Source organism: Ictalurus punctatus, chromosome 12, assembly GCF_001660625.3.
Source record: "Ictalurus punctatus breed USDA103 chromosome 12, Coco_2.0, whole genome shotgun sequence".
Taxonomy (NCBI): domain Eukaryota; kingdom Metazoa; phylum Chordata; class Actinopteri; order Siluriformes; family Ictaluridae; genus Ictalurus; species Ictalurus punctatus.
In genome coordinates this window covers 27482681-27508769 of record NC_030427.2, presented here as the reverse complement: position 1 = coordinate 27508769, position 26089 = coordinate 27482681, and the positions used below count along the sequence as shown (strand labels likewise).

The window sequence follows — 26089 nt, the reverse complement described above, 5'->3', positions numbered from 1 at the left end:
TTAGCTCAGATGATTTTTGTTTGATGAACTCTTGAAGGCCCGAGGAAACAATTTAACATAACTATAGACTTCAGGAGCAGAACTTGCCCAGAAGGAATTGCGGTCTGGCGAGGTTGACGTTTTATCTAACCAAATATGATGCTAGTTATAATGTTTATATAGTTTTGTACACAGCTCAAAATTAAGTCTTGCTGCCTAAAGTATATTGTTGTTTGTGTTCCTTTGAGAAATCTATTTAGAGCTGCACGTATCTCCCTCCAGTTGTTCTGCATGTGTCCACTACACAGCAATAGCACGTTTTATTTATATATATATATATATATATATATATATTTCATTACATGTACACAGAATAAACTAGACTAATTTCAGTATGACCAAATTCCTGATGCATGCTCACTTCAGCAAGCTTAAAGAACTGTGAGCTACTGAAAGTATGGAAGGATACACCAATTTCATTCTTGAGAACGCAATGAAACCACAGTTGGTGTGGAAATGCAATGAAACCACCGCAATGGTGACCACAGTTGCAGCTTGGCCTTCCGATGCTATAACTGTCAGTGGTGGACTGTCTTCTGTTGGGCCTGTATGATTTCATTTTAATCCATTACAGAATGAGCACTCAAAAACAAATAAAAATTTGTGGAAAGTTCAGGCATTCAGTAGCAGATGTGATCCTGTCAAAGATGTCTGGTAGGGTACAGTTTTGCAAGCCAGACGTCTAGCTATTGGTAGATATTGGGGTAGTCTTCATCACTCAGCAACGGAGCTACAACAAACAGAAACCCACAATTGCATGGCTTATTGTGCCTCAGAAAACCATGGGAAATGTAACTGATGTTGGGAATTTCTTTGTAGATATTATGGTTTTGGTCTGAAAAGCTAATGTTTTCCTGTTGGACTGGTAAGAACCAATGCACACAGCTGCACATAGCCAACATGAAGTCTATTAGTAAGGTGATGGGCCACTTTGAGCTGCTATAACATCTTCAGTGCACATTGGCATTCAAGTCTCTGGAACTGTACTGAAAGGATGAAGAGTGACAATGGTGGTGGAGAGCTCTAGTGGAGAACACCTTGCTCCAGAATTTCCCATTGGTGTGTAATTGGGTTGAGATCTGGTGATTTGTGGAGGTATATGATTTACATCATTTCATCCTCATTCAACCAGTGAGTGAGCCCACTTGTTCTGTGGATGTGGGGTGGGGGGAGGGGAGAGGGGGTGGAGCCATCCTGGAAGAGAGCGCTCCCATCAGGATAGAAACATTTCGTCGGAGAATAAGTTTCGAAGGAAAGCTGATGGAAGTATATTGAAAACAGCACAGGAATGCGGAGTATGTTTACAGTAGTTCCCGAATTGGATCTCAGTCACAGCCATAATCGGCTCCGTTTCCCTTCCTCCCTTCCATGAAGCCACACGCACAAACGGACGAATCCCAGTGCTCTGGACCATGAGAGTCGCAAGTGCGCAGAGTGTTTTGGAAAGCCTGGACTCTGCTGCTGGACTATTTTGGGTCCCTTAATTACAACGTAGGCTCCCGTCCTCGTCCTCCATAGTCCGATACACACACGTGCACACGCATTGGGCACAGTGCATCCACCATGGCAAGATCAACCGACTAACAAACAAACAAGGCGGCTGTGAGACTCCGTGTCTCCGGCATTTCTTTTCTAACCAGCAGTTATGGTTAGAGGGAAAGAGGAAGGAGAGGGGGTTGAAGAGCCACAGTGGGGAGAAATGATTGCGCTGAACTCCTTTTCCGATGAATTTTTGAGGCCAAGAGGCTGAATGTGTTATTTGCTGACTGAAACGTCTGGTTTCACGTCTCGCACATACTCTGGTTCTTTTCAGTAAGATCATAAGAAGCTGTGGAAAGACACGATTCTGTTCTTCTGGTTCGATTAAGTGGAAGTTCCAGATTGTAGGCAACGTTTATGCTCTGTCCCGTTTATACCTGAGAATATCATTTAATTATTCCAGTATTAGGCACATCGGGTAGATATGTACCGTCATACTTGTTGGTTATTTATTGGTGCTGTTAGGACTTGGTATTCTTAAAAATTTCTTTCCACAGATCACCAACCAGTTGCACTTTTAATCTGTTACAAATACAGACTGTATCAAATCAACAGCACTTTTTCTAGTTTTAATAAACTAGCTTTTAGGTTTTATTATTTATTATAGTAACTAACTAACTAATAACTATCTTTGACAGTCCTCAAGTAAGTATTAAACAGCATAGAGTTTTACATTATACACTCTTGGGTGTGCTGTAATAGGAAAATAATCGACGACAGGGTGATGTGACGTGATGCGGACCAACACGAGGCGGAGTTACCTTTTAAGATCGTTATTAAGATCAAAGTTACATTTAGTGTGATTTCTGCAAAACGAGACAAAAAAAAACTCAGCTTTTCATGCTACAGAGAAACAAAAAAAAAACTCCAAAAAACTCCAGCAAACCCTCTGTCTTGAAGCCTTTGGCAGAAAACGTCCTGACCGTTTTAAAGCGCTGACACCGGAGACCCCTTCCATATCTGAAAAATAAATGTCGCCTTAGTAGGGCTGCAACTAACAATTATTTTGATGATCGATTAATCTGTCGATTATTTCTTCGATCGATCGATTAAACAGACCCGACCGATCCGTAATGAAATTCATTGTCGATTATTATCAGTCTAATCGATTGATCGTTGCAGCCCTACTCCTTACGGAAAACAGCGTTGTATGTTTTGTTTAGTTTTTTTTACCTAGCAGTTATATGTTGTTGGGTTTTTTTGTTTGTTTGTTTGTTTGTTTTTTAACTAACGGTTATTAGGTTTAGATTATGTGGCGCATCGGCCGTACAAGTCCCTGCGAGTGCGCTGTTACTGTGGAAACGATAACGTGTTAGAATGAGCACATTAATATCAACCTACTGAAACTAATCCACACCTTCCTTTCTGACCAATCAGATTCGAGTATTCAGGAGCACCGTGGTATAATAACGATCTTAACCACCGTGAGCATCACGCGTCACAGACCCTTCTTCGGGTGTAAGGTTTCTCGTTTTATTACAGTGTTCAGTCATCTTCAGATCAATCGAAACTAATATTTTGGTCACCTGTCGAGAGTGAACATGACTTTATGAGGACAAAATGGCCACTCCTACAGTAGGTCCGTGTACAACGTGTGAAACTTTTTGAAACACAATAATGAGTCACCGTGCTAGTCGTTATCATGATGGGAAAATGTAATATTGAGACATACCTACTTCTGTTAGATATTTATTGAAGTTTGTAAGATGGTTGTGTTTTCTGTTCCCCACATACGAAGGGGAACTGGAGATTACTGAGATTTTATATTCTGGGTGGTTTTTTTTGCTTTGTTTTTTAAATGAAGCTTAAATGCACTGTATTTTCATGCATGGTGTGTGTGTGTGTGTGTGTGTGTGTGTGTGGTACGTGACCGAAACCAAAGAGGATTTCTTTCAGCCTGGCACCTCGGATCCTCGAGTCATGTGGCCATGATACACGCATTCCAAGAATTTGCTTGAACTCCTGGAATGTCTCCTTGCCTTTGACCTGGGCTTTGAGCTGACTCTCATTAGGTCATAGGTTCACTATGGGTGCCCATGTGCATGACTGATTTAGTGGAATTTGGCTCACATGGATGATTGTCTGGTGGAAAAAAAACAGCGCTATGATGTTGATTACATGTTCTGATCGATGTTAGCATCTCACTGAACTAACCATGAGGGGGGAAATGAATCAGAAATCATTGTTTTCAGTGCTGACCGATGGCGAGCGAGTTCCTTTAATCCGCCGCAGCCTGGTGATGCGTGGCAGACCGAATTAATTTTACTATAACCTCCCTGTCCTTCTTATCTCAGTCTTACTGTGGGATTTGCTCACACAACGGGACTGTTGCGTTTTGCAGTGCATCATGGGCTTTCTACAGGCTGACGCTTGCCCTGGCACCATTAAGATATAGATCAGGGACCTTTAAAACAACGAGATGTGATTGAGCTTGACAAATGAGTCTATTCTGACCTAAAAGCGTGAACCTTGAATCCTATTGGCTAGCGCGATGATGCTAAGCTGGCAGCTACGGGGATTTGTACGTGGAGTTGACCCGAGTCCGAACCCTTTGTGTTGACAAAGCTGCAGAGAAATGTGCTAGATTGAAAGTTTCTGTCGTCACCATTCACGCTCAGCCAATAAGCCTTCGACGGAATATACAAAACACTGATCCTTCTTTGTTATTGTGGTTCAGACGGCTCGACTGGTTAGGGATGTCAGCAGTTTCAGGTTTGACACACAGGTATGTCTGCAATGATCCTGCACCAAAACGCATCACAAAACCTCCTTGTGCCAAAGACTCCATAATGACTCACTTTGAAATTGACGTGAATCAAACGTTGTGAATTGATTCGTTTGATTCATCGTGTCATGTTCATGGTTGCATAGCTTGATTTTGCTTTGATCTCGCTCAAAATCTGCGACGCAACGTGCAGAATTGTTTGTGCGTCTTTGTAGAAAACTTCTTGAATTGGTGAAATTGCAGTTATGTTTGTTTATTTAAATGCGACCTTTTAGCTGTACTCGTGTTCGACACGTGAATCGTAGAGGGCTTTGGCTGAATGCGTGTCGTGACGACGTCACGTGGTGAGTCTTGACCCAAATCTGCAGAAAATCTGCGGTCATTTTGAAAAATTTCAAGTTCCTCCGAGTTTTGATTTTTACTTCATTTCTGCAATCGCGAAATTGCACGAAATCCTGACGGGACGGGCTAATACACCATTTACACTCAGTTTGCTAATAACATATACCTTATAAACAGGGATTCATACGTTTATGAGATTGATCTGAGCTCCGGTACTATAGTTTTAGTCTTTATTGGTCACATATATATTATAGCACAGTGAAATAATTTTCCTCGCATACCCCAGCATGCCAGGAAGTTGGGGTCACAGCGCCCCCTGGAGCAGAAAGGGTTAAGGGCCTTGCTCAAGGGCCCAACAGCGGCAGGGCTTGAACCCCCGACCTTCCGATCAGTAACCCAGAGTCTTAACCGCTGAACCACCACTGCCCCCTTATCCTGATTATAATTATGATGCCAAGTCTGACAAATAAAATGGTCTTCAGTGGTTTTTTTATAACACAGAGATTTTTCCAACAAAAACCTGTTTTTACTACATTCTTTGTAACGGGCTTTCTACAAGTCAAGCATAACGTCGAAGGAGTCGTTTAAAAGAATGACTCCCTTGTGAATCGATTCACTCGGCACTATTTGGACAGGTTTGTTTACTGGCTTGACTGCAACTGGCTGAACGTAACATACCGACAGCGCATTTAGCCCAGATGGCAGTGAGACGGAGACGGAGACAGAATCTCTCCACAAGCATGTGGGCCTCCTGCCAGTCTCGAACTGCTCCAGAGTTCACCAGTTCAGCCCAGAGACTTTGAAGCAAATTGGAGACTCGGGTGTTGATAGAGTGAGTGAGCGTACTTGATTGGGCTGCTTTTTAAATTGAAAAAGCATAAGATCTGTAATAATGCAGAGAAAAGTTACCAGCCAATCAGATACTTGTTGCCTTGGTGATGGAGGCGATCAGTGTCATAGAAACGGTGATGTACAATAAGTGACGTAATTGATCAATATGTCATTGTCAAATAGCCTGCAGCTAAGTGCTGAGTCATTGTGTGTGTGTGTGTGTGTGTGTGTGTGTGTGTGTGTGTGTGTGTGTCATTATGGCAAACAGTAGCAGTAGAGCGAAGCACAAGTGGAGAACCTGACACATTTGTGTCAGCACACAACTCAGGAAGCAAAGAAGGGTGTGTATGTGTGTGTGTGTGTGTGTGCAGGTGTGTAGAGCCAGTCTGGACTTGCCCAAGCCCACAAGATGATGACTTAAATTCCACCGGTTTGGAGTTGGTCCTCCTGAGTAAGAAGATAGGTCACGAGTGCCCCGTGTGGTTTTCACGAAATGTGTCTCTACATGATTTTGACTTTGATGCTGTACAGCAATAATAAACTCACCCTCTGCCACAAGCAAAAGAAAAATTAGGGCTGCTTAAACCATTCAGCTCATTTAGGAATACATTTAGGAACAGTTCTCATAATCCTTTTCAATCATCTATCAAATCATGAGAATAAAACAGCTCCTTTGGTCACTTTAGTAGTATCTTTAAAATGCTAAATAAAACTCATTTGAGTTTAGTAAGGAATATAAAAAAACTTGGGGGAGTGTTGTTTTAGAAAAATAATCAATGGTAGTGTGGTGCTGCAAAGTCGAGTTACTGTTACCAACTCAAAGTTGATTATTTCCCGATAACAGCATGTCCCAACGTGTAAACCCCCCCCCCCCCCCCATTATACCACACCGATCTGTCAGTAATGACATTTTTATTTATTAAAGGATGGCAAGGTATACCTTTTATCCATTTATAGTTGCACTTAATGCTTTGAACTGTCTGCATAATAAGCCAGTGTAAGTCAGACGCTTTCTAAAAAAAAAAAAATGCGGCTCGTCATGTGACCAAGATACGGTTTACTTCAGACTTACAAAGTGCTAAAACTGGAGACTCCTTCCATTAAACCTTACATAAACGTCTCCTCACAGAAAATGACCGAGTGGATAATAACAGTAACTACAGTAAATAACAACACTAGACAGAGTAAATAACACTAGACAGAGTAAATAAACAATTACACACTTAAAAAAAAAAAAAAAAAAAAAATTTTTAAAAAAAAAAGAATAAATAAAACATGTATTTTTTTATTATTATTATTCTTAGATTATGTAGTGCATCCTCCATACGAGAGACCGTGTAAGTTGTTACTGTAGAACTGACGACGTATTCGAAAGAAGGTTTTCAGAATTCAACATACTTTCTACTGAAGCATCAAACTAAAATAAATAAATAAATAAATAAATAGCTTTTTTCAAAGGACGTTTTAATGCGTCGTCAACTTCCCAAGAAAGCTCAGAATTTATGATTCATCGAGGGAAGCTTAACTTGCCATGAAATCTGTAATTTCTCATTATTTACATACAAGAACGTAGTTTCCTTTTTCCTCAAACCGCATCGTAATCCAGGCCTCCGAGTGCAAACGGAGAGGGGAAAAATGCAACCAGTGCAGTTCTTGTTGCGGTTTTAAAAGCATGGCTTCCAGTGAGGTATTTCTTCGCCTCTCTTTGTGCATTGTGTTGTCGTAGTGGAGGAGGAAACTGAGCACTTTTGTCGGTGTGACTCTGTAATTATCAGGCCAAACGTGCCATATCCTGTTGCCACAGCCTTTTTTTTGGGGGGGGGGGGGGGGGGGGGGGTTAGTAAGAGTTGACTCTAGCAACGTTTGAAGTGGCACGAGCAGCGAGGAGGAGGAGATTTTATCAGAAGAACTGTTATCTGCTTTTTCCAGAAACACATTTGGGGATGGATTGAGAGCTTCATTAGCACCTTAAACCCCTGAAAGTCTGTCCTGTTTGTTATCACGCGTGACATGCCGAGATTAGACGGCAGGTCTGGATTAACTCAGTGAGCGGCTCGTGGGAGAGTTTGGGGAATTTTGAGCGTCATGTTCTGGGTAAAATGAGGTCAGGACTCCGTTTTCACCCTGTTACACATACTGGCCATGCTCTTCAATATATTCATTTATGATTATTATAATACGGCAATATTAGTCAGTAAGGTCCGATATCATCAATTACTACAGTTGACAGTTGCAGGAAGATTGAATGTTATTGAACTCGGCTTACTTCTGTCACTAGATTGTAATAAAAGGAAATAATACTGCTTTAACCCTTTCATGCGTCATGTCCACACTTATGGACAGTCCGTTTAAGGCTCTTTTTTTAAAATTTTTTTTATAATGTTTTAGGAAAATATAAGGTGTAAATCACCTCCAAATTACTTGAGAGCATTACCGTAAATCAACGTAAAGCTCTGCAGCTCTCTAGACTATTTGTCGTTCTCGATCGTTTGAGTGTCTTTTGAGAAGATGATTTAAATGAATAAATAAATGCGTACGTTTTTAATTCCTGGACAATAAATGTACAATTTAACATATAAATAATGTTTAGACAGAAACAATTCTTACGTCATAAAAACAGAAAATATCAAAGAATCTGGACATGCATATACAAAAAAAAAAGTGTATGGATGAAAGGTTTAATAAGTTTATATATTACTTAGTGCGTTATATTATTATATATTAATTATCAACTGTCCATTAACAGTGAGATTACCAGTATTCATCACTGCAAGCTTATATAATTACATAATATGCTTTATACACTTAAACACTTAAGGTATTATGTTCCTGATGTATGTGTGACTGATGCAGGTTAATAACTATGGTAATTATGATGAGTAAATACGACAGTAACTGATTTGGAAACTTTCTCACATACAGGATTTATTGGACGCAAAAAACCTTTATGTTGTTCGTGTTAAACATCATATTCCAGAAAAATCGGATATGACCTTTGGTTTAATATCTCCTGTTTCCTAGAGTGTTAAGTTAAAAAGTATCATAATGTTATTGGGATGCACCAAGTATCAGTACTGGGACCGATTTTGATTGGAAAGTCTTGATCCATATTTGCATCATTCTTTTTATATATATATATATATATATATATATAATGGAGAGAGCGAGAGAGAGGTGTCAATCATAAGGTTGTGACAGCTTCTCCATAGTAATTATGGTAGTACTTATTTGCAGCAAGTGTGAGACTGAAGCAGTTACAGGAAGGTACACTACTGTTCCCACTACCGTAATTAAACATATTAGTAAGTGTTGTTTTGTCTTGCTTGACAGACATCTTTTTTTTTAGGCCTGCCCCCACTGCCCCTGTCCGTTTGGAGAAATGTTCAAAGCAGTGTCTCCATCTCTCTCACACACACACACACACACACACCCACACCCAGCCATGACCTGTGGAGAAAACGTCCTGTGTAGAGAAGAAAGGAGATTGAAAGGGCGGCTAATCTACCGGCACATTCTCCACCTCCTCTGTATGTAGACCTTTAAGTTTTCCCAGATGTGAGACAGGGTAAGGCTGGTAATACAGGTTAAGGAGGAAAACTGTGTGTGTGTGTGTGTCAGGGAGCTGTATGCTGACTGTGCACTAACTTTTATTAGTCGAGGAGGGGCTCGGTGTTCTCCCCAAACCTCAAGATTCATTAAGTACACGTTCAGAGCAATTCGTTTTGGATGGACACAGTTACGAGTTCAGGCTCTTTTCATTAGACTGATTTCTGTGTTTATTTTTGAACAGGATTAAGGAGCTCTTTGGAAGTCTGTCAGCAACATGTCTGTTTAGTTTTCAGTCTCCCACGATGGGCTTGAAAAATCTGAGGCCGTTATTAAGAGCTTTTACTTCATCAAGTGAGGTCTGGTGAGATCCCCAGTGGTGTGTCAACCGTAGATGATTTTATTTGGTTGAAGTGGTGGAAATCACAACCCGGGAGCTGATTTGACTGGTCCCGTGAATTTAATGAGCTTACTGTACATCTCAACCACCAAAGAAAACAACCAAAACAAGTAGGCCTATAAATAATGTCAACTCGATGAAAGCTAGGTACGTTTCATGACCAATCGAATGGTAATCGTGTTGAGTTCAGAAATTAAAACGGCTCAATGGCTCCAATAAATCACCAAAATGTTATTGTACGCCTTTTAAATAATGAGCAGTTAAAGGGGTCTCTAGCTCCAAAAAGCTTAGATAAATAACGTATTCTTGATGGATATACTTGACAAAGCACCGATAGAATAACATTATGTAACTGTTAAATGATAAAATACTAATGATTCAGAAATCGAATAAAAGCAGTCCTTGGGAGCGGACTCGGACTCATGGAAACGTTTAAGATTCAGCCCGTTTCCTCCGTTCATTTATCAGACCCAGCTGGTGTTCGTCCATATCTTGGAGATCTTCAGTCTGGAGGAAGTAAGAAGACCTCGTTTGATGACGCTGGATCCTGAAGTTATGCTACAGCAGCGCTTGCTCACCCTGCTCGCGAATTTGAAAAGAGTTTCGGATTCGATTTGGCTGACTTCAGCTGCACTACAGGCCGAACCATAACGCTTATCAAATATTTCTCAGCAGTGAAGATGAAGATGACCGCGATATGAGTAGATTCATAGCGAAGGTTTTACTTCAACTCTTATCCTTTGACAAACTGTTATATGGTATAAGAGGAATAAAACAGGACATGCTGTTATTGGAAAATAACCTATTTTTGTTTTTCACTGGGCCGCATCACACCACCCTGATGATTATTTTCCTGTGACCTCATCGTACAGAGTGCCCTAAAAGTCTCTATACGTAGGGGACTAAGTGTTTTGCCAGCACCTCGTTGGTCGTGCCTTCGTCAGTGGATGTTCATGGACGTCCATTTCTCGTTTGGTTTGAAACACATCCAGTCTTCCAGTGTCGTGTGTGATGTTCTCGCCATGTTTCCTGTTAAAGTCCATCGCAACGGCCGTGAGAACGATTCCGATACGTTCTTTTTTTGTCAAAGGCGTTCTTAAAGGCTGTCGGGGGGGGGGTATATAATATACGTATGATATACGTACGTAATATAAGTATGAAGATATTTTGCAAAAAAATAATAATAATAATTAATTCATTTCCCCTATGTGTGGAGACTTTTGGGACACCATGTATAATATGTTTATATAACAAAATTCATCCTGGACAATTATGGGGTGCTTTTCATTGTGTTTAACTTGCACCCTAAATAATATATATATATATATATATATATATATATATATATATATATATATATATATACATATATAAATATATATATATATATATATATATATATATATATATATATATATATATATATATATTTATGAGAATGAGAAATGTGGTGCTTCCTTGGTGGTGTTGTTTTTGGGCTCCCCCGTTCCATTGCTCATTGGAACGATCCGTTTCCATGGAATCACACAATTCCATTTAACCACCAACCACCACTGAATTTGATTCACATTCTGATGACTCACTATGTTTTTCTGCAGTTTTACTGACACTGTATCATCATCATCATCAGCCAGTGAGAGTGTTATAAAAATAAAATAAAAGCTGTAATTAATGGGGTTATTTATTTATTTCCCCCCAAACGTGGCCTAAGCAGATCCTGGCTGATTACATCTCATTGCTGATACCTCTGTGATGCTACGTTTATTTCATGCAGTACCCCCAAGAGGACAGTTTACCCAGAGTGAGACTGAAATACTGGCAGATTTTGGTCTGGGTTAATTGATTTTCTCTGGGCGTTCTTGAATTAAATCGGGACTTTGATTATGCCCTGGAGTAGATGCAAAGTAAACTGTACCGGGAGCCCTAATGACTGGCTGTTAAGGCCTTTAGATCCCTGCTTTTATTAGCCTGGGTCAAAATTGTGCACGACTTGAAAGGGGGGCCATTTCACTGTGGAAGTTAATGAGAGGTGGGAAATCTGAGACAAAAGACTGCCTGCTCTCCCACCGTCCCGTTCCCACAGCGTGATCCCATTATCACGCATCGACAGAGCGACTGCAACAACAATGGCCGACTGACTATTCTTGCGAAAGCTGACAAATCAGCCATGAATGGTAAACTTGAAGCGTAGATCTTAGTGCAACTTCCATTCCATTGCAGTGCAGCTCTGAATGTTTAAGCTTTGCGTCATGTTGGAATGTATCCCCCCCCCCCCCCCCCTACCACCCCTTCAGTAACCCCTGACCTCTGACCCCTGCCCCTCCACCAGGCTGAGTCAGGTGACAGCAGTGGGTGCCTGGCATGGTGTGAAGAGCTTCGTATTTTCACTGAAGCTTTAAAAAACTCTCATTGTGTGCGCGCTAGCGGTGGTGTACGGTGCTCAGTGAAGCCCCCGTGATTGATGTCGTCTGCCTCGTCTCTCTCTCTCCTTTGTTGTTTTTTTTTATTTGTTTTTTTTTTAAAACCTCGTTTGTACTGGAATGTTTGGTGGGTTTTCCGGCACTGTTTCTAGCAAGTTTATACTTTCTTGATTGGAGAATCACTTGCAAGACAATAAGCCTCTAATTATTTTCTTACCCTTTCAGCTTGCTCATGATTGTGAGCCTTATTTAACCAAACCTTTTTTTTTTTTTTTTTGAGGTTTGGCCCTATTGTGTGGGAAATCTTAAATGGATGTGCATTTTCCTTCCTATTTTAGCCAGACTTTGTGTTCTGTCTAGCAGGCTCTCTGCCATGGCCATCACTGTGTCTGGAAACGTTAGAGTAGTGTGTATTTTCCCATCATGCCTCAGTATCTCAAATGGTCTGCCCACACTGAGCCTCACATTAAAATACCTCACCTGCTGGAGGCAAATAATCTCCACCTGGATTGTTTTTTTTTTTTTTTTTTTTTTTTTTTGCTTTAGCGAAAGTGTTATGTTTTACATTCTTGTTTGAAATAAGACTGTTTGGTCCACTTGGTAGTTAAGTGCTTATTATGTTTATATTTTGCTAGTAATATCCTAAACGACTTATAAGTGATTGCAGTTCAAGCATAGAGCTAAGTTGAAGGGTTGGTCTTTATCCACCGCATTGCTAATGTGTTTCGTCCTACTGATGGAAAACAACAAAAACCGTGTACTCAAAAACGCAGGTGTTGGGGTGCTTCCACTCTTGGTGTGTTTTGTTTTACATCATTGGCTGGAACACTTTATTTATTTTTATTTTTTTCGCAATGAATTATTTTGATTCAGGATGTTGATGGCCACATTCCACCTGCCTTGTGGCTGCATGCCATTGGTTTTACATGTACTGCATTATGTGTGTGGAGGGTTGAGGGGAAACAAATGTCAAGTGTGTGTGGAACTTCACCAATTACAGACCATTATATGTAACTACAGAGCGTGAATGTAAAACTGTGGCTGTTGCAGAAGGTCTTCTTTTGGAGTCCGATCCGACCACGATCAGAAATGCGTAACCGGAAATCCTTCCCTCTGAAAAGACTAGTCCTAAAAGCATACGGATTTCTAGCTTTATTTAGAAATACTCATGTTGAAAATATGCATTGATGAAAGCACGAGTTTTCTTTAAATGTTTATCACACATATACGCTACCAGATGGGGTGGACGGAGGGTCCTTCAAGGGTCCTCTAGTGGTGTCTTCATTTGTCCTGGGATTTTAACCCCCTAAACATCTAGTCACAACCTGAACCCAAATGTCTTGATGTCCTAGCTCCAAGCTGAATAGCCAGGATAAGAATCTGAGCAGGAGGTATCTTTATTCTCCATTACTCGACCTGCTTTCACTTATTCCAAACCACGTCACGAACCTTTAGCAGACCTCAAGACATGAGGTGCACTTATTTTGAGATAAGAGCAAGTAAGGGTGGATATCTGGCGAGCGCTATTTGTTCCTAATGAGGGCCAGAGAGACAGAGAGACAGACAGAGAGAGAGAGAGTCGAGCTCTCCAATGTGTTTCCTATCAGTAGGCTAGCACTCACGGCTGAAATTCCAGCACATAATAAAAGTATGTCTGTACTCAGTCAGATTGGTCCTGCTGCCTAACAATAACCACAAAGTGCCGCTTTGATAAAACTCTGAGGCTTCCTCTGAGTATTGTTAAATCCATCAGAGCGTGTTTGAACAGGCGGTGTCTGTTATTTAAACTCCAGCGGCTGTAACCGGGACGGTGTTTGTAGTGGTGGTATGCACCTTGAATAGCTGTGGCTGTCTGAATATGCCATTGATTGCGCTGGATCACGTGCTCCGTGAGAATCCTCATTATACTGCCGTTTGGTCTTCTAGAGGGAAACTCCGTCGTTAGCAGAGGCACAGACGGCAACCGAAAGCAGGTTGTGTGTGAGAGCCGTAAACTACTCGTTCCCGGTCCGCCCATCACGTTCTGCGCTGAAAGGTGATGGCTGGTTAGATATCTTACTCGTTAGGGTCGTCAAAGTTAGGCACGGTGTACACTTACTGTCTGCTCCATTTTGTTTTTGCATCAGGCCACGACTCCCCCGAAACAATCTTACAACCCTCTTCCGTCTGGACTCGCCCCGAATCGTACTACAGTAACCTCAGTTTCTCAGCACGGGAGATGCGATTGTACCGAAAAGCCGTTTTCCTGGGAAATCCGCTACTCTTACGAACGCGTTATTTTGCTCCGTTACGTCTGCTGTCACTCTTGGCATGCGCTTGAACATAACTTGAACATAAACGACAGCAACGGATTGCACAGAAGGACACCGCACCAGAACTAAACCGAACGGCAGTCGAGATTAGATTACAGACTGCAACATATCGCTAGTTTTGGGTTTATTTTTTTTCCCCTCTCACAGCTACTCTCTCTTTTACCTTCCAACAACAACGTGATAAACAGCGACCGATTTAGATCTAGATCCAGATTTCTGTCAAGCTGCTTCGTGACCTTGTCCATTGTTAGACTATATACTATATATTGTTCGACTTGTATACGGGCTGTATGAATAAACTGAATTGAATGGAAATACTGACAAGTGTGAGGGATCGCACACAGAAAGAGTCGTCTCTCAAAAATATCTTTTTAAGAGCGAGCGTTTTTAACGGTGTATTGCATGTCGTTTTTGTTATGTACGTACAAACAGATGTGCAGAGATTTCATCATGTAGTTTTCCTTGTGCACCAGCTTAGTAACGGTCGATTTAATATCGCCGTACTGTGACATTTCTAGACTAGGTATTTCACATCGTTACCCTTAGAGGAAATAATATCGGGGTCGAACTAAAAATAGATACTATATAGAGTATTCGAGCTTGAGACACTTTAAACTACGAGTTGAATATCGTCTTGTTGTGTGTATTTGATTCTTTTTGCATCAACTAGTGTGTTTATGGTAGATGAGCTTCTCCTGTAGTCACTGTAAGGTGTCGGTATTAGCCTGCTGTTTATATAAAACTGAAAAATCAGGTGGAAACAACGCTGACATTATTTTTTTATTTAATTTCTTTTGCAGAGGAAATTGATTACAGCACCTTCGGGTCCAACACACTAACGCGAAAGAAAAAGGCCGTGGTCGCCCTGCGCAACGATCTGAACAGGAAGCGGCCGCACATCCGCATCGGTCTTCCTCAGGATTTCCGTCCTGTGTCGTCCATCATCGACGTGGACATCGTGCCCGAGTCACACCGGCGCGTGAGGCTGTACCGTGACGGCTCGCACAAACCGCTCGGGTTCTACATCCGAGACGGCACCAGCGTACGCGTCACGGCACACGGCCTCGAGAAGGTTCCAGGTATCTTTATCTCACGCCTGGTCCCTGGAGGCCTTGCTGAAGGAACAGGTCTGCTCGCCGTCAACGATGAGGTTCTTGAGGTCAACGGAATTGAGGTGACGGGCAAGACTCTGGACCAGGTCACCGACATGATGATCGCCAACAGCCACAACTTGATAGTTACGGTGAAGCCGGCTAATCAGCGCAACAACGTCGTGCGCGCCAGCCGCGCGTCGGGAAGTTCGGGTCAGTCTTCGGATAGCAGCAGCAGCTCGGGCATCACCAGCATGCCGTCTCTTCCCTCTTCCGTTCCCGCCGTGAGCGCCAGCTACGGCCACGACGAACTGGATAGCGACGAGGAGTCGGACATTGTCATCGAGAACAGCATCGGTCGCCAGACTCGCCATTCGAACGCCTCGCTGGCATCGCTCACGTCTCGATCCACTCAGTTGACCTCCGCCTCGCCTCCCAAACCCCAAAGCAGACCGCTCTCCGTCGTGTCCACGGCTTCCTTCCATTCTAACGCCAGCCTCAACGGAACAGGCCATAACAGCCTGAGCTACAGGCTTCACAGAGACCTGAACCTCCATCACACAACGCCCTACAACGGCGCCAGGGAAAGCAACGGCAGCCTTCACAAAATCCTCAGCAGCCTGAGAACGGACCCTCGGCACAGCCTGGCGCTGCCCAGCGGCGGAGTAGAGGAGGACGGCATGGTCATCACTCTATAACACACACACACACACACACATGCTTGGAGAGAGGTGCGTCGTTATATCGCCCTCTTAACGTAATCCCACCCAGAGACTTTCCAGCCTGGTTCAACAGACTTGACGTGGGACTTCACTGCTTTCTTAAAGCCTTTTGTAAAATGTAATTTAACATCTTGAATTTTTACTTGTTCTTAAATGACGTGTCTTATCTTATCTGTCGGGGAATGCATAGGGAATAGTGTGGTACATGTCGTCGTCCCTCCCCCTCTTTTAGTAGTTTTCCCAGAGCCACTGATTACATACTAATTTAACATGAATGTCATTTATATCAAGATTAGTATACAGAAATCACCCCCCCCCCCCCCCCTATATGAACAGCTGTAAGGTTTAGGCCTCTCTATGGCTCCTTCCATATACAGTACAGTATATCAAACCGTTTCCACTACCACAAGCAGTCCACTGGAATTCTGGGAGAAACAAACAACACTAAACGTATTAACACAAGCATTTTCTTGACGTTACCAAAATGTTAAATGTCTCTGTTCTGTGGTTTTATATCTCTCATTCCAGCAGTATTGTAGTTTAAGTAGGAGAATACACTGTAATTTCATCAATCACTGTAATTTCATGGATCAAGATGTTCTATTTCTGTATTTTGAAGCATTCTCGATAATCGTGTCTTAGGAATGTGGTGATGATTTAATCTTTTGCTTGGACACGTGTACTCACGGTTGGGATTCCATCTCACCCCCCCCTCACTCCCCCACCCTCACTCCCCCACCCCCCTTCCTCTAATTGTACTATGAATTAGCACATGTGTGTAATGCAGTGACCAAAAAAAAAAAAAAAAAGTGTTAAACAAATCCTCTATTTTAACCTCTTTTAAAAATTTTCGACCTTCTGGGAATCCAAACCCTCTGTATACAGCAATGCAACACATTTTCAGACTTTCATGATGTTTTCTGACAAACAAGCACACGTTTGTTTGTTTGTTTTTTGTCGGGCTCCTGAAGCGAGCACACACGGCCGTGTACGGTCTCTGTTCTCCGGAGACGCTCCAGCTCTCGGCTTGTTTAGCTTCCACGTGCAGGCGCTAAATGCCCTCAAAGGAAAAATCCGCCCCCTTGAAAGACTTGCGTATTAATCTTTATAATTAGCATGCGATGTTCAGTGGTGTCCCGGATGAAATGAGCTTAGTTTGAACTTCTTTCATCGACCTGTTGTTCTGTTTTCACTTACTACACCCTACATTACCCACAGTGCCAGTGGGATTAAGCCCTCTCTTCATCTCTACCTAAAAACAGTGATGCGGCGGCGCTTTAGTCCATTAGTCTCTCACGTCCTCGTTTGTAGACTCCGCTTCAACACATCAGCCTAAACTTTCATGCTAATACCAGCGTCAACTTCATCGTAGCTGCATTGCATTCTGGGAGTCCCGAGCTTGCACCAACTTCTCCACTACTTCTATGTTGTTGTTTTTTTCATTAACGTGACCTCAGCGTGACACACAACTGCTAAAAATTACACAGCACCAACCAACAAACCGGCACCAGAATCGCTAATTTCATATTTGCTTCTCCTGGTGGAGTCTTTTAATGTGCACTTAATCACGACTGGATCTGGGAACAATCATTATATATAGAGCATGAATCCTATCAGTGTTTGTTTATTTTTTATTTTTTTTTACCCCTTTAGATAACCAATGGTGTGTCTGGGTGTCATCTGTCTGGCCTGTTTCACTCAATTATTAATCTTTTTGAAGGTGTGTGCACTGCGGGATGACTACATTTTAATGTTTTGTTAGCGTAGTCAGCTTTTATCCACAGACCCTTCATGATCCTGTGTGCCTTAGACCCAAACGTGGGACTCTGGATAACTCGTAATTCCTGCATCCACTATAATCCGGCCACTGAATGTTCCGTAGTTTATTTCAGATCGCACACGTATCCGTGTCACCCTCTGCTGGTCGCTACTGGAGTTCATCAACATACCAGGAACCACCTCAAATCGGAGTAAATGTATATTTATTCTGCAGAATTTCTGAAATTTAACCAGTGTGTGTTTTCGTTTGTTTTTGTTATTTTTATCCTCTGTACAACAATTTTAAGTTTGAATAAAAATCGAGATTTTATGATGATATGAAGCGATGAATTATTTGCGGTCCAAATCCCAGATAAACAGTCGTTTCTCCCGATTGTGTTTATCCTGTTGCTTAACACTTTTATTTTTCTTCTATTATGCAGTACGTCGCTTTGGCTAAAAGCATTAGGCCGAACCTGATGACTTGCAGCGTTGCGAATAGTAAAGAACACTTGATTTATGGAAGCGTTATGATCATTCAAGACATTCTCGGGTCATATGTAAACGAACGATATTCCAAAATTTATTATATAGCAGAAAAGAGTAAACATCCCATTCCATTGCCACAGACAAGCCCTAGTTACATAAAATGGATTTTTTTTTCTTTCTGAGACCAAATAGTTATACGACATTTGCTATATAACGAATAGCACACTTGCAGGTGTGCTGTTATAGGAAAACAATCAAAGTTGGGGTGGTGTGATGCAGGTGGAAATAACCCAGCAAACATCTCCACGTTTTGTAGTTTTACACCATCTTCACAGTGAAGCACGGTGGCGGCGGCACCGTGAAGTGGAGATACTATTCATCAAAAGGGTGAAAAAATGGGAAACTGAGCAGGGTTAAAGGGCGATCCTAGAGGTAATCCATGAATGAACACACACAGCAGTCTATAACAGTGCACATACACAGCACAGACAACCAGAAGTACAGTGCTGTGAAAAAGTATTTGCGCCCATCCTGATTTCTTCTGTTTTTGTGTACATCTCATACTGAACTTTCTATACTTACTATATACTACATACTCTACTTGTTTCAGGAATGAAAACAAAATCTATGATGAAACAAAGACGACCTGAGTAAACACAAAATACAGGTTTTAAGTGATAATGATAACCTCGTAGTTACTAATTCCCCAAATCTATGACACTGCATTCAAAATAAATGGGGTTCGGCTGGACTAGACACAACCAGGCTTGATTACTGCAAACCCTGATCAAACAAATCAACACTTAAATAGAACTTTTTCACCAGCTTGAAGTTGGTTAAAAGGTCTTATCCAGTAACACGCTATGCCAACGTTGAAAGAAATTCCAGAAATGATGAGGAAGAAGGTGATTGAAATACATCAGTCTGGCGTAAACCAAACACAGAATTCCACAAAAAGAACATATGCCTACGTTCAAGCATGGTGGTGGAGGTGTGATGGTGTGGGGATGCTTTGCTGCTTCAGGACCTGGGCAACTTGCAATAATTGATGGAAATATGAATTCTGCGCTCTACTAAAAAATACGTCACTCAGGTTGCTTTTGTTTTATGTTGCATTTCGTTTGAAGATCTAAACCTATTTAGTATTCGGATCTACACAAAAACAGAAGAAATCAGGATGGGGCAAATATTTTTTCACAGCACTGTATGATTATTATGTGGTTCCCGTTTGGGTCAACCTTCAAGTATTGAAGTATTATACTGAAGTAGTAGGACGAGGGTTTGTTAAAAGCAGTATTTTGAGGCAGAAGTCGATTCGAGACGCGCATACAAAATCAAACAAACCAGTTTGCGTCTTTTTGAGCCGCACGAGGATCCGTACGAGGGGGTCGAAGTCACATGATGAATGCGGAAGTATCTTAGTCTGACTCGCGGTGGAGAAAACATCGGCAAAGAAGACTTAATTGCGAATATTATTATAGAGGCACACAGGTGACTCCGTGGATGCGGATATGGAGCATCGGTTAGGACGGGTACCGGTGTTGTCTCCGCTGGAGGAGTCGAGTGAGGAGGTGAGCCGAGACAGCGGGATCGTGTCCCAAAGCACCAGCACAGTGTCCATGCTGAGCGAGGGCCTGAGCAACGGAAACGTCTCCCAGAGCCCCAGCTTCGGACTTAACGTCTCCCAGAGCCCCAGTTTCGCCGGTAACGTATCTGAAAGTCCGAGTTTCGGCGATAACGTGCCTCGGAGTCCCAGTCTAGACGGTGCTGCTGCCCAGAGTCCCGTCCATGAGCAGGAGGATGAGATCCTGAGACAGACTGCGCTCAGTTACTCCGCTTATATCCGAGCAGACGCAGGGGAGGAGGTGAGCAGTGTCCTCCACAGTGTTCGCTTCCTCAGGGGTCCTCAGCTGTTAATGTGGACAAGTCACAATCATCCCGTGTAGTGCCTTTATTCTGACTGAGGCTTCATCCCAAACCGCATACTTCTGTAGTAGTATGGTGGTAGTATTAGTACTGGTGTTACGGTGGTAGTATTAGTACTAGTGTTACGGTGGTAGTATTAGTACTAGTGTTACGGTGGTAGTATTAGTACTAGTGTTACGGTGGTAGTATTAGTACTGGTGTTACGGTGGTAGTATTAGTACTGGTGTTACGGTGGTAGTATTAGTACTGGTGTTACGGTGGTAGTATTAGTACTAGTGTTACGGTGGTAGTATTAGTACCGGTGTTACGGTGGTAGTATTAGTACCGGTGTTATGGTGGTAGTATTAGTACTTGTGTTACGGTGGTAGTATTAGTACTAGTGTTACGATGGTAGTATTAGTACTAGTGTTACGGTGGTAGTATTAGTACCAGTGTTACGGTGGTAGTATTAGTACTAGTGTTACGGTGGTAGTATTAGTACTAGTATTATGGTGGTAGTATTAGTACTAGTGTTACGGTGGTAGTATTAGTACTAGTGTTACGGTGGTAGTATTAGTACTGGTGTTACGGTGGTAGTATTAGTACTGGTGTTACGGTGGTAGTATTAGTACTAGTTTTATGATAGTAGCATGGTGATAGTATTAGTACTATGTAGTAGTATGGTGGTAGTATTAACACTATGTTATAGTGTTATGGTAGTAATATAGTGGTGATGATATGGTAGTATTAGTGCTTGGTATGATTGTGTTATGGTTGCAATGATATGGTAGAAGTAGTAATATTAACATGGTAGTAGTAGTAGTGTTGTGGTAGTATTATGGTTGCAATGGTATTAGTATGGTGGTGGTAGTATGCAATGTTATGGTAGGAGTAGTAATAGTATGCTAGTACTATAGTATCGTAGTTGTAGTATGTACTAGAATGGTGATAATGATATAGTAGATGTGTCATAGTAGTATGCTACTATGGTAGTGTTATGGTAATGTGCAGTAGTATGGTTATAATGGTATGGTATTTGTGTGGTAGCAGGATTAAATAATAGTATGCTAGTATAGTAGTACTTGTGTTATGGTGATTGTAGTACATAGTGATATGGTAGTTGTGTCAGTAGTATGATAGTATACTATGTTAGTGTTATGGTAGTAGTGGTAGTATAGTCGTAATCGTATGGTAGTAGTAATAGTATGGTGGTGGTGATGGTAGTAGTAGTGTTATAGTAGTATTATGGTTGTAATGGTATGGTAGTAGTATGGATGCAATTGTGTGGTAGTAATAGTAGTATGCTAGTATTGTATAGTAGTAGTAGTGTTATGTTAGTTGTTGATTGGTACGTAATAATATGGTGATAATGATATGGCAGTTGATATGATGATATGGTAGTAGTATGGTAGTGTTAGTGTTATGGTAGTAGTGGTAGCATGCAATAGTATGAGTTGTACTGGTATGTGTTGTAGTAATATACAGTAGTATGTTTGTAGTGGTATGGTAGTAGTGTGGTGGTGGTAGTAGTAATAATAATAATAATAATAATAATAATATGGTAGAAGTAGTGTTATGGTAGTAGTAGGTTGTACTGGTATGGTAGCAGAGTTGTAGTAGTATGGCTGTAATGGTGTGATAGTAATATAGTAGTAGTAGTGTTATGGTGGTAGTAGTATGTAGTGATGGTTGGTGTGGGAGTTGTAGCGTTGTAAAAGTAATAGTAGTAATATGGTATGGCGCTATGGTTGTTATGGTATAGTAGTTCGAGTAGCAGTAGAAAGCAGTAGGGGTATCTTATTATGGTATTGGAGTACTATGTAGTAGTAGAATGGTAGCATGTTGTGGTAGTGCGTGACAGTAACATGGTATGCTGGTAGTGGTATGGCTTTACCAGGAGAAGTGGTATAGTAGTGGTAGTATGGTATGATGGTGGTAGTAGTAGTGCTAATAGTAAGGTATAATCACAGTAATAGTAAACTACAATATTACAGTACATGTCAAGATCAAAGTATTGTGTTGCACACGCTTTTTAACCTTTTAAGCATTGTCAGTTTACGGGCATGCAAAATAAGTGACCGGGCGGCACACTGGAGCTTTTACATGCACTCTCGACTGGATTCATGATTTCTCCACTTCTGTATCCATCACAGATCTTATGTCTGGAGAAAAGTCTGGAAGAAATGCTCACTCGAGTGGACGAGTTTGTGGGGATGCTGGACATGGTGAGTTAATGACACACACACACACACACACACACACAGAATTGGCCTGTATAAATAATTACCATTAAGTGTTTGATTCAACCCTCATTACAGCGAAGCGAAACATAACAAAAATAATCATTCCTTTTCTGCAGATTCGCAATGACACCTCTCAGATCGTGAACGTCAGCCTGCCTCAGATTTACAGAAAAGCGGAGGACATGAGACAGATTTACAGGAAGATCGATAAGCTGGAGGTATTCATGTGTTCAATAACAGCATGTGCTCTATGATTGGCTAATATACAGCGATGTTGCTTACAAACGTGTATTTATTTACGTTTTATCTCAAGGCTTTTGTGAAGATGGTCGCAGCCAACGTGAGTGTCATGGAGGAGCAAGTAATCGAGGCCGAAGGTGAAGCCCGGACTCTACCTGGTGCTTTCAAAAAGATTTTCCGAACAATGAACGTCTCTGGATTTTTAAATGTAAGTAACGTTATAAAACAGTACGCAGATATGTATTTAAAATCTCTCTCAGAGCTGCAACAACTAATCGATAAAATGGATAATAATCGTTGTGGATGAATCTCATTATGGATTAGTTGGTCTGCGCGTGGCACGGGGGAGATTTACTCACTACGTCACTTCTGTTCTGAAAACACGCCTCGAAGAGTAAATACTAAAGTTGTGACCCAAATGAAGTACAATACACTTACACTATGCACTATGTACTCTACCGTCTAGTGTGTGGATTTTAGAAAGGTAATATCGTCTCAAATAGAACACTAGCGGGTTTCTACCAACCTGAAGTATAATCCACTTCCTAGACATCATACACACGTAATGCGAGGGCGCTAGCTTTAGCCTAATACCCAGAGTCACCGTACATGACTTTCTTTTCTCTCGATGACCATCAGACGGAGGCGAAATCGTCACGTGACTGAGGAAGAAAGTGTGCGACCTCCAAGTCCTCTAAGGCAGGGGATCATTTCATATTGAACACCGCGGAGAAGATTTTCTAAACTTTATAAAGCGGAGTTTGTGGAGCACGAGCCCGACAGTGATGCTGTCGCTAGTTGCTTAAAAGGTTTAGTTTAATTTAAGTTTATTGACGTATATGTATATATACCGGAGAAGTCATTATAAGTTGCATTTTCCGTTGAATTTGGGGAAACCACTCGAATCATTCGTTGTGTCGAACTATTTCAGTTGCTGTCGTTTGATTTGTTCACAGCTGAAAGTCTGTCAGTTTTGACAATAAACCTGATTTGCAGTGGGGGGTTGAATCATTTTGATTGCGACTGTATTTAACCTAAATTAGCCATTAAATCGAACTTTCAGTCAAATGGCCAAGGCGATGAAAAACATTTTAAGTTTCAGTTGAAATAAAACGCGGCAAACAGTTTGCCACAGGTTTAGAGCTGAGCATGAATATTTCTCCGCGTTATCATCGAAACGATCCGATTATCTCGCTTGACAGTAGTCTGAAAATGTTCGAATCTGACTTTAGAGAAGCACTACCCTGTTACTGTCTCGCCCAGCACTGTCCTCCCACGGAGATTATTCTCATTTATGGTGGCATTATAGAAGTCCTGACGCATCTCGTTATATGCAATTGTGTAATTTAATGACTGGTACTTCAGGTTCGGGAATAAAGAGCAGAATTCACTTCCTCCTTCAGTCTCGTGTAATTCCACCTTGGTCATGACACGATCGGCACATTCTGTTTTATCACCTTGAATATCCTGTACCACGTCTTTTGTCTCCTGCGGTGAAGTCGCACCCAGATTGTACGAGCCAAGAGTTTCCAGTTACTCCACGGTTAACTCCGTTGTTCGTTTTTTTTTTTTTCTCTCTCTCCCTTTCCACAGAAACCATCCAGCCCCAAAAGAGCAGCGCAGGAGATTCCCTCCGTGTTCAGGACCGACGACTTCTTCCCCACTCAGCCAGAACCATGATAACGGAAAAAAAACTCTGTAGCGTTGATCTCGCTCCGTTCCCGCCAAAGGTCCGAGACGGCCGCCCACCTCCGACAGCAATATCAAAGCGGTACTCGAGAACGCCAATCACAGCCGAGCACTATTTTAGCACACCGTTAGATGGCAGCTAGTTTTATAACGACATTTTCATTTGTTTTTTTGTTTTTTTTTTGTTTGTTTTTGTTTTTTTTTAAACTTTTGTTTAAAGTGCCTCTCCTGGAAATGTCACTGTTTTCACAAACAGGCATGTGACGATATCGGATATTCATATCACGCTAAATTCATTTTAAATACGATTTCTATAACGGAGACTCTGACGGTCGTTCCGGCTTCATGGAGAATTACAGGTTTATATCAATGCGCTCATATGGTTTCTATAGTAACGACTTACACCGAGGCTTGTATAACTGCACAACATGAGACCCGAAACACTCGGAGTCGGTTCCGTGCTCGTAGGAGGAGCTGGATCAGGTCTGACTCCACCCCCTGGACATTTTGTTCCCCACTGAGGGTTTCTTGGGAGGAAAAAAAAAAACAAAAAAGTGGGGTTTCCTCCCATAACACTACAGCAAAGACTAACATATCGTATGCGACAAGTATCAAACGCCACGTCGAAACCCGAAAACGCCGGTACGTCTGTAAATGTTGCGAAACGGAATAAAAATGAAATCCAAATCATATTTTTATTTAGTATTGAATTATTAACTGTGATTCATTCAGTAAAAGTTACGAGAATTTGAACCTGAGATCCAGGTCCTGGGAGTTTAAGGCGTCGCATCAGCTCTAACGAATAGTGTATATATTTTATCTTTTAAGTTCACTATCTCTGTATATCGACACATGCCTACTAGCAAACACCAGAAAGACTTTCTGAGGTTTTTAATTAAGATTGTATAAATTTTGTATAGTGTTATTTTGATCTTGGTATTTTTTTTTTTTTTGCACTAACATCAAGGTAGCTTGAACGACCTTTATTTCAAGTACGCGCTTAATTAAACGCTGTCACATGCTGTAATTTAATACAACGCCACGGCTGCTTGTGCTTCTTGTTCATACTGTAAATTTCCACTTTATCCTCTTCAGGCCACAGGAAAGCAAATCTGTGGTTATTCCTGTTTTGAGTTAGTAGTCTCTTTTTTACACTTAATGATGATCAGTTAGTGTGACTGTTAATTTAGCTACTTTAACGAATCAATTTGTAAGGAATGTACATTTATTTATAATAAAAAGCTCAATATTATTGTAAAAAGGACCGACGCCTCGAGTGTTTGCGTTGTAGATTTGTTCATCTGCAGGCATTTTTCTCCGATGCGATTCTCTTCTTTCGGTTTATCTCTCTCTCTTTATTTTTTATTTTTTTGGTCCTGGTTTTAAACGCTTCGTATGAACGAAGATCTCGAAGGTCACCTCTGGTATTTTCAGACAGCGTGTTGCCTGTGTATAATAAAGGATAGGGGTATTAATCATGCAGGAGAAGCGTGTACACCTCTGAATCAGGGATGGAGACATTTGTACACAACCTGAATTCCAATGATGTGGTGATATTTGATGAAAACATACTTTTTGGACATTTATTTCCGTATTACATTATTACTGACAGTAGTAATAGTAGTGTCACTTCACTCGGGATAGTAAAAGATTTTACATTTAAGCAGGAAAAAAATATTCAGTAATTTACTCCGATCGGCCATAACATTAAAACCACCTGCCTAATGTTGTGAACAGCTCTGAGCCGTCGACGCATGGACTCCACAAGACCTCTGAAGGTGTGCTGTGGTATCCGGTA

The 26089-nt window shown here is 41.5% G+C and overlaps 2 protein-coding genes across 2 annotated transcripts in view; both read left to right on the top strand.

The window, feature by feature from the left end:
* The window catches only part of pard6gb (par-6 family cell polarity regulator gamma b), a 44600-nt gene extending 26538 nt beyond the window's left edge, over positions 1-18062 (top strand). The window contains exon 3 of the mRNA XM_017481057.3: positions 14955-18062. Within this exon, the coding sequence (XP_017336546.1) occupies positions 14955-15943 (989 nt within the window). The 3' untranslated portion in view covers positions 15944-18062. The remainder of the gene's footprint in view (positions 1-14954) is intronic.
* A 1509-nt stretch (positions 18063-19571) lies between these two features.
* On the top strand, positions 19572-25555 carry bloc1s4 (biogenesis of lysosomal organelles complex-1, subunit 4, cappuccino). The gene is made up of 5 exons (XM_017481061.3): positions 19572-20079; positions 22273-22344; positions 22479-22580; positions 22676-22810; positions 24196-25555. Exons 1-5 carry the CDS (start codon positions 19726-19728, stop codon positions 24280-24282), a joined length of 750 nt encoding a protein of 249 aa, XP_017336550.1. The 5' UTR covers positions 19572-19725; the 3' UTR covers positions 24283-25555.
* The last annotated feature ends 534 nt before the right edge of the window (positions 25556-26089 follow it).

Bases quoted from the DNA above. Each gene is read 5' to 3' on its own strand.
- bloc1s4 (XM_017481061.3), top strand. From the start codon at position 19,726: ATGGAGCATCGGTTAGGACGGGTACCGGTGTTGTCTCCGCTGGAGGAG. The intron at 20,080-22,272 runs GTGAGCAGTGTC...TATCCATCACAG, and splicing joins GAGCAGACGCAGGGGAGGAG to ATCTTATGTCTGGAGAAAAG. The intron at 22,345-22,478 runs GTGAGTTAATGA...CCTTTTCTGCAG, and splicing joins TTGTGGGGATGCTGGACATG to ATTCGCAATGACACCTCTCA.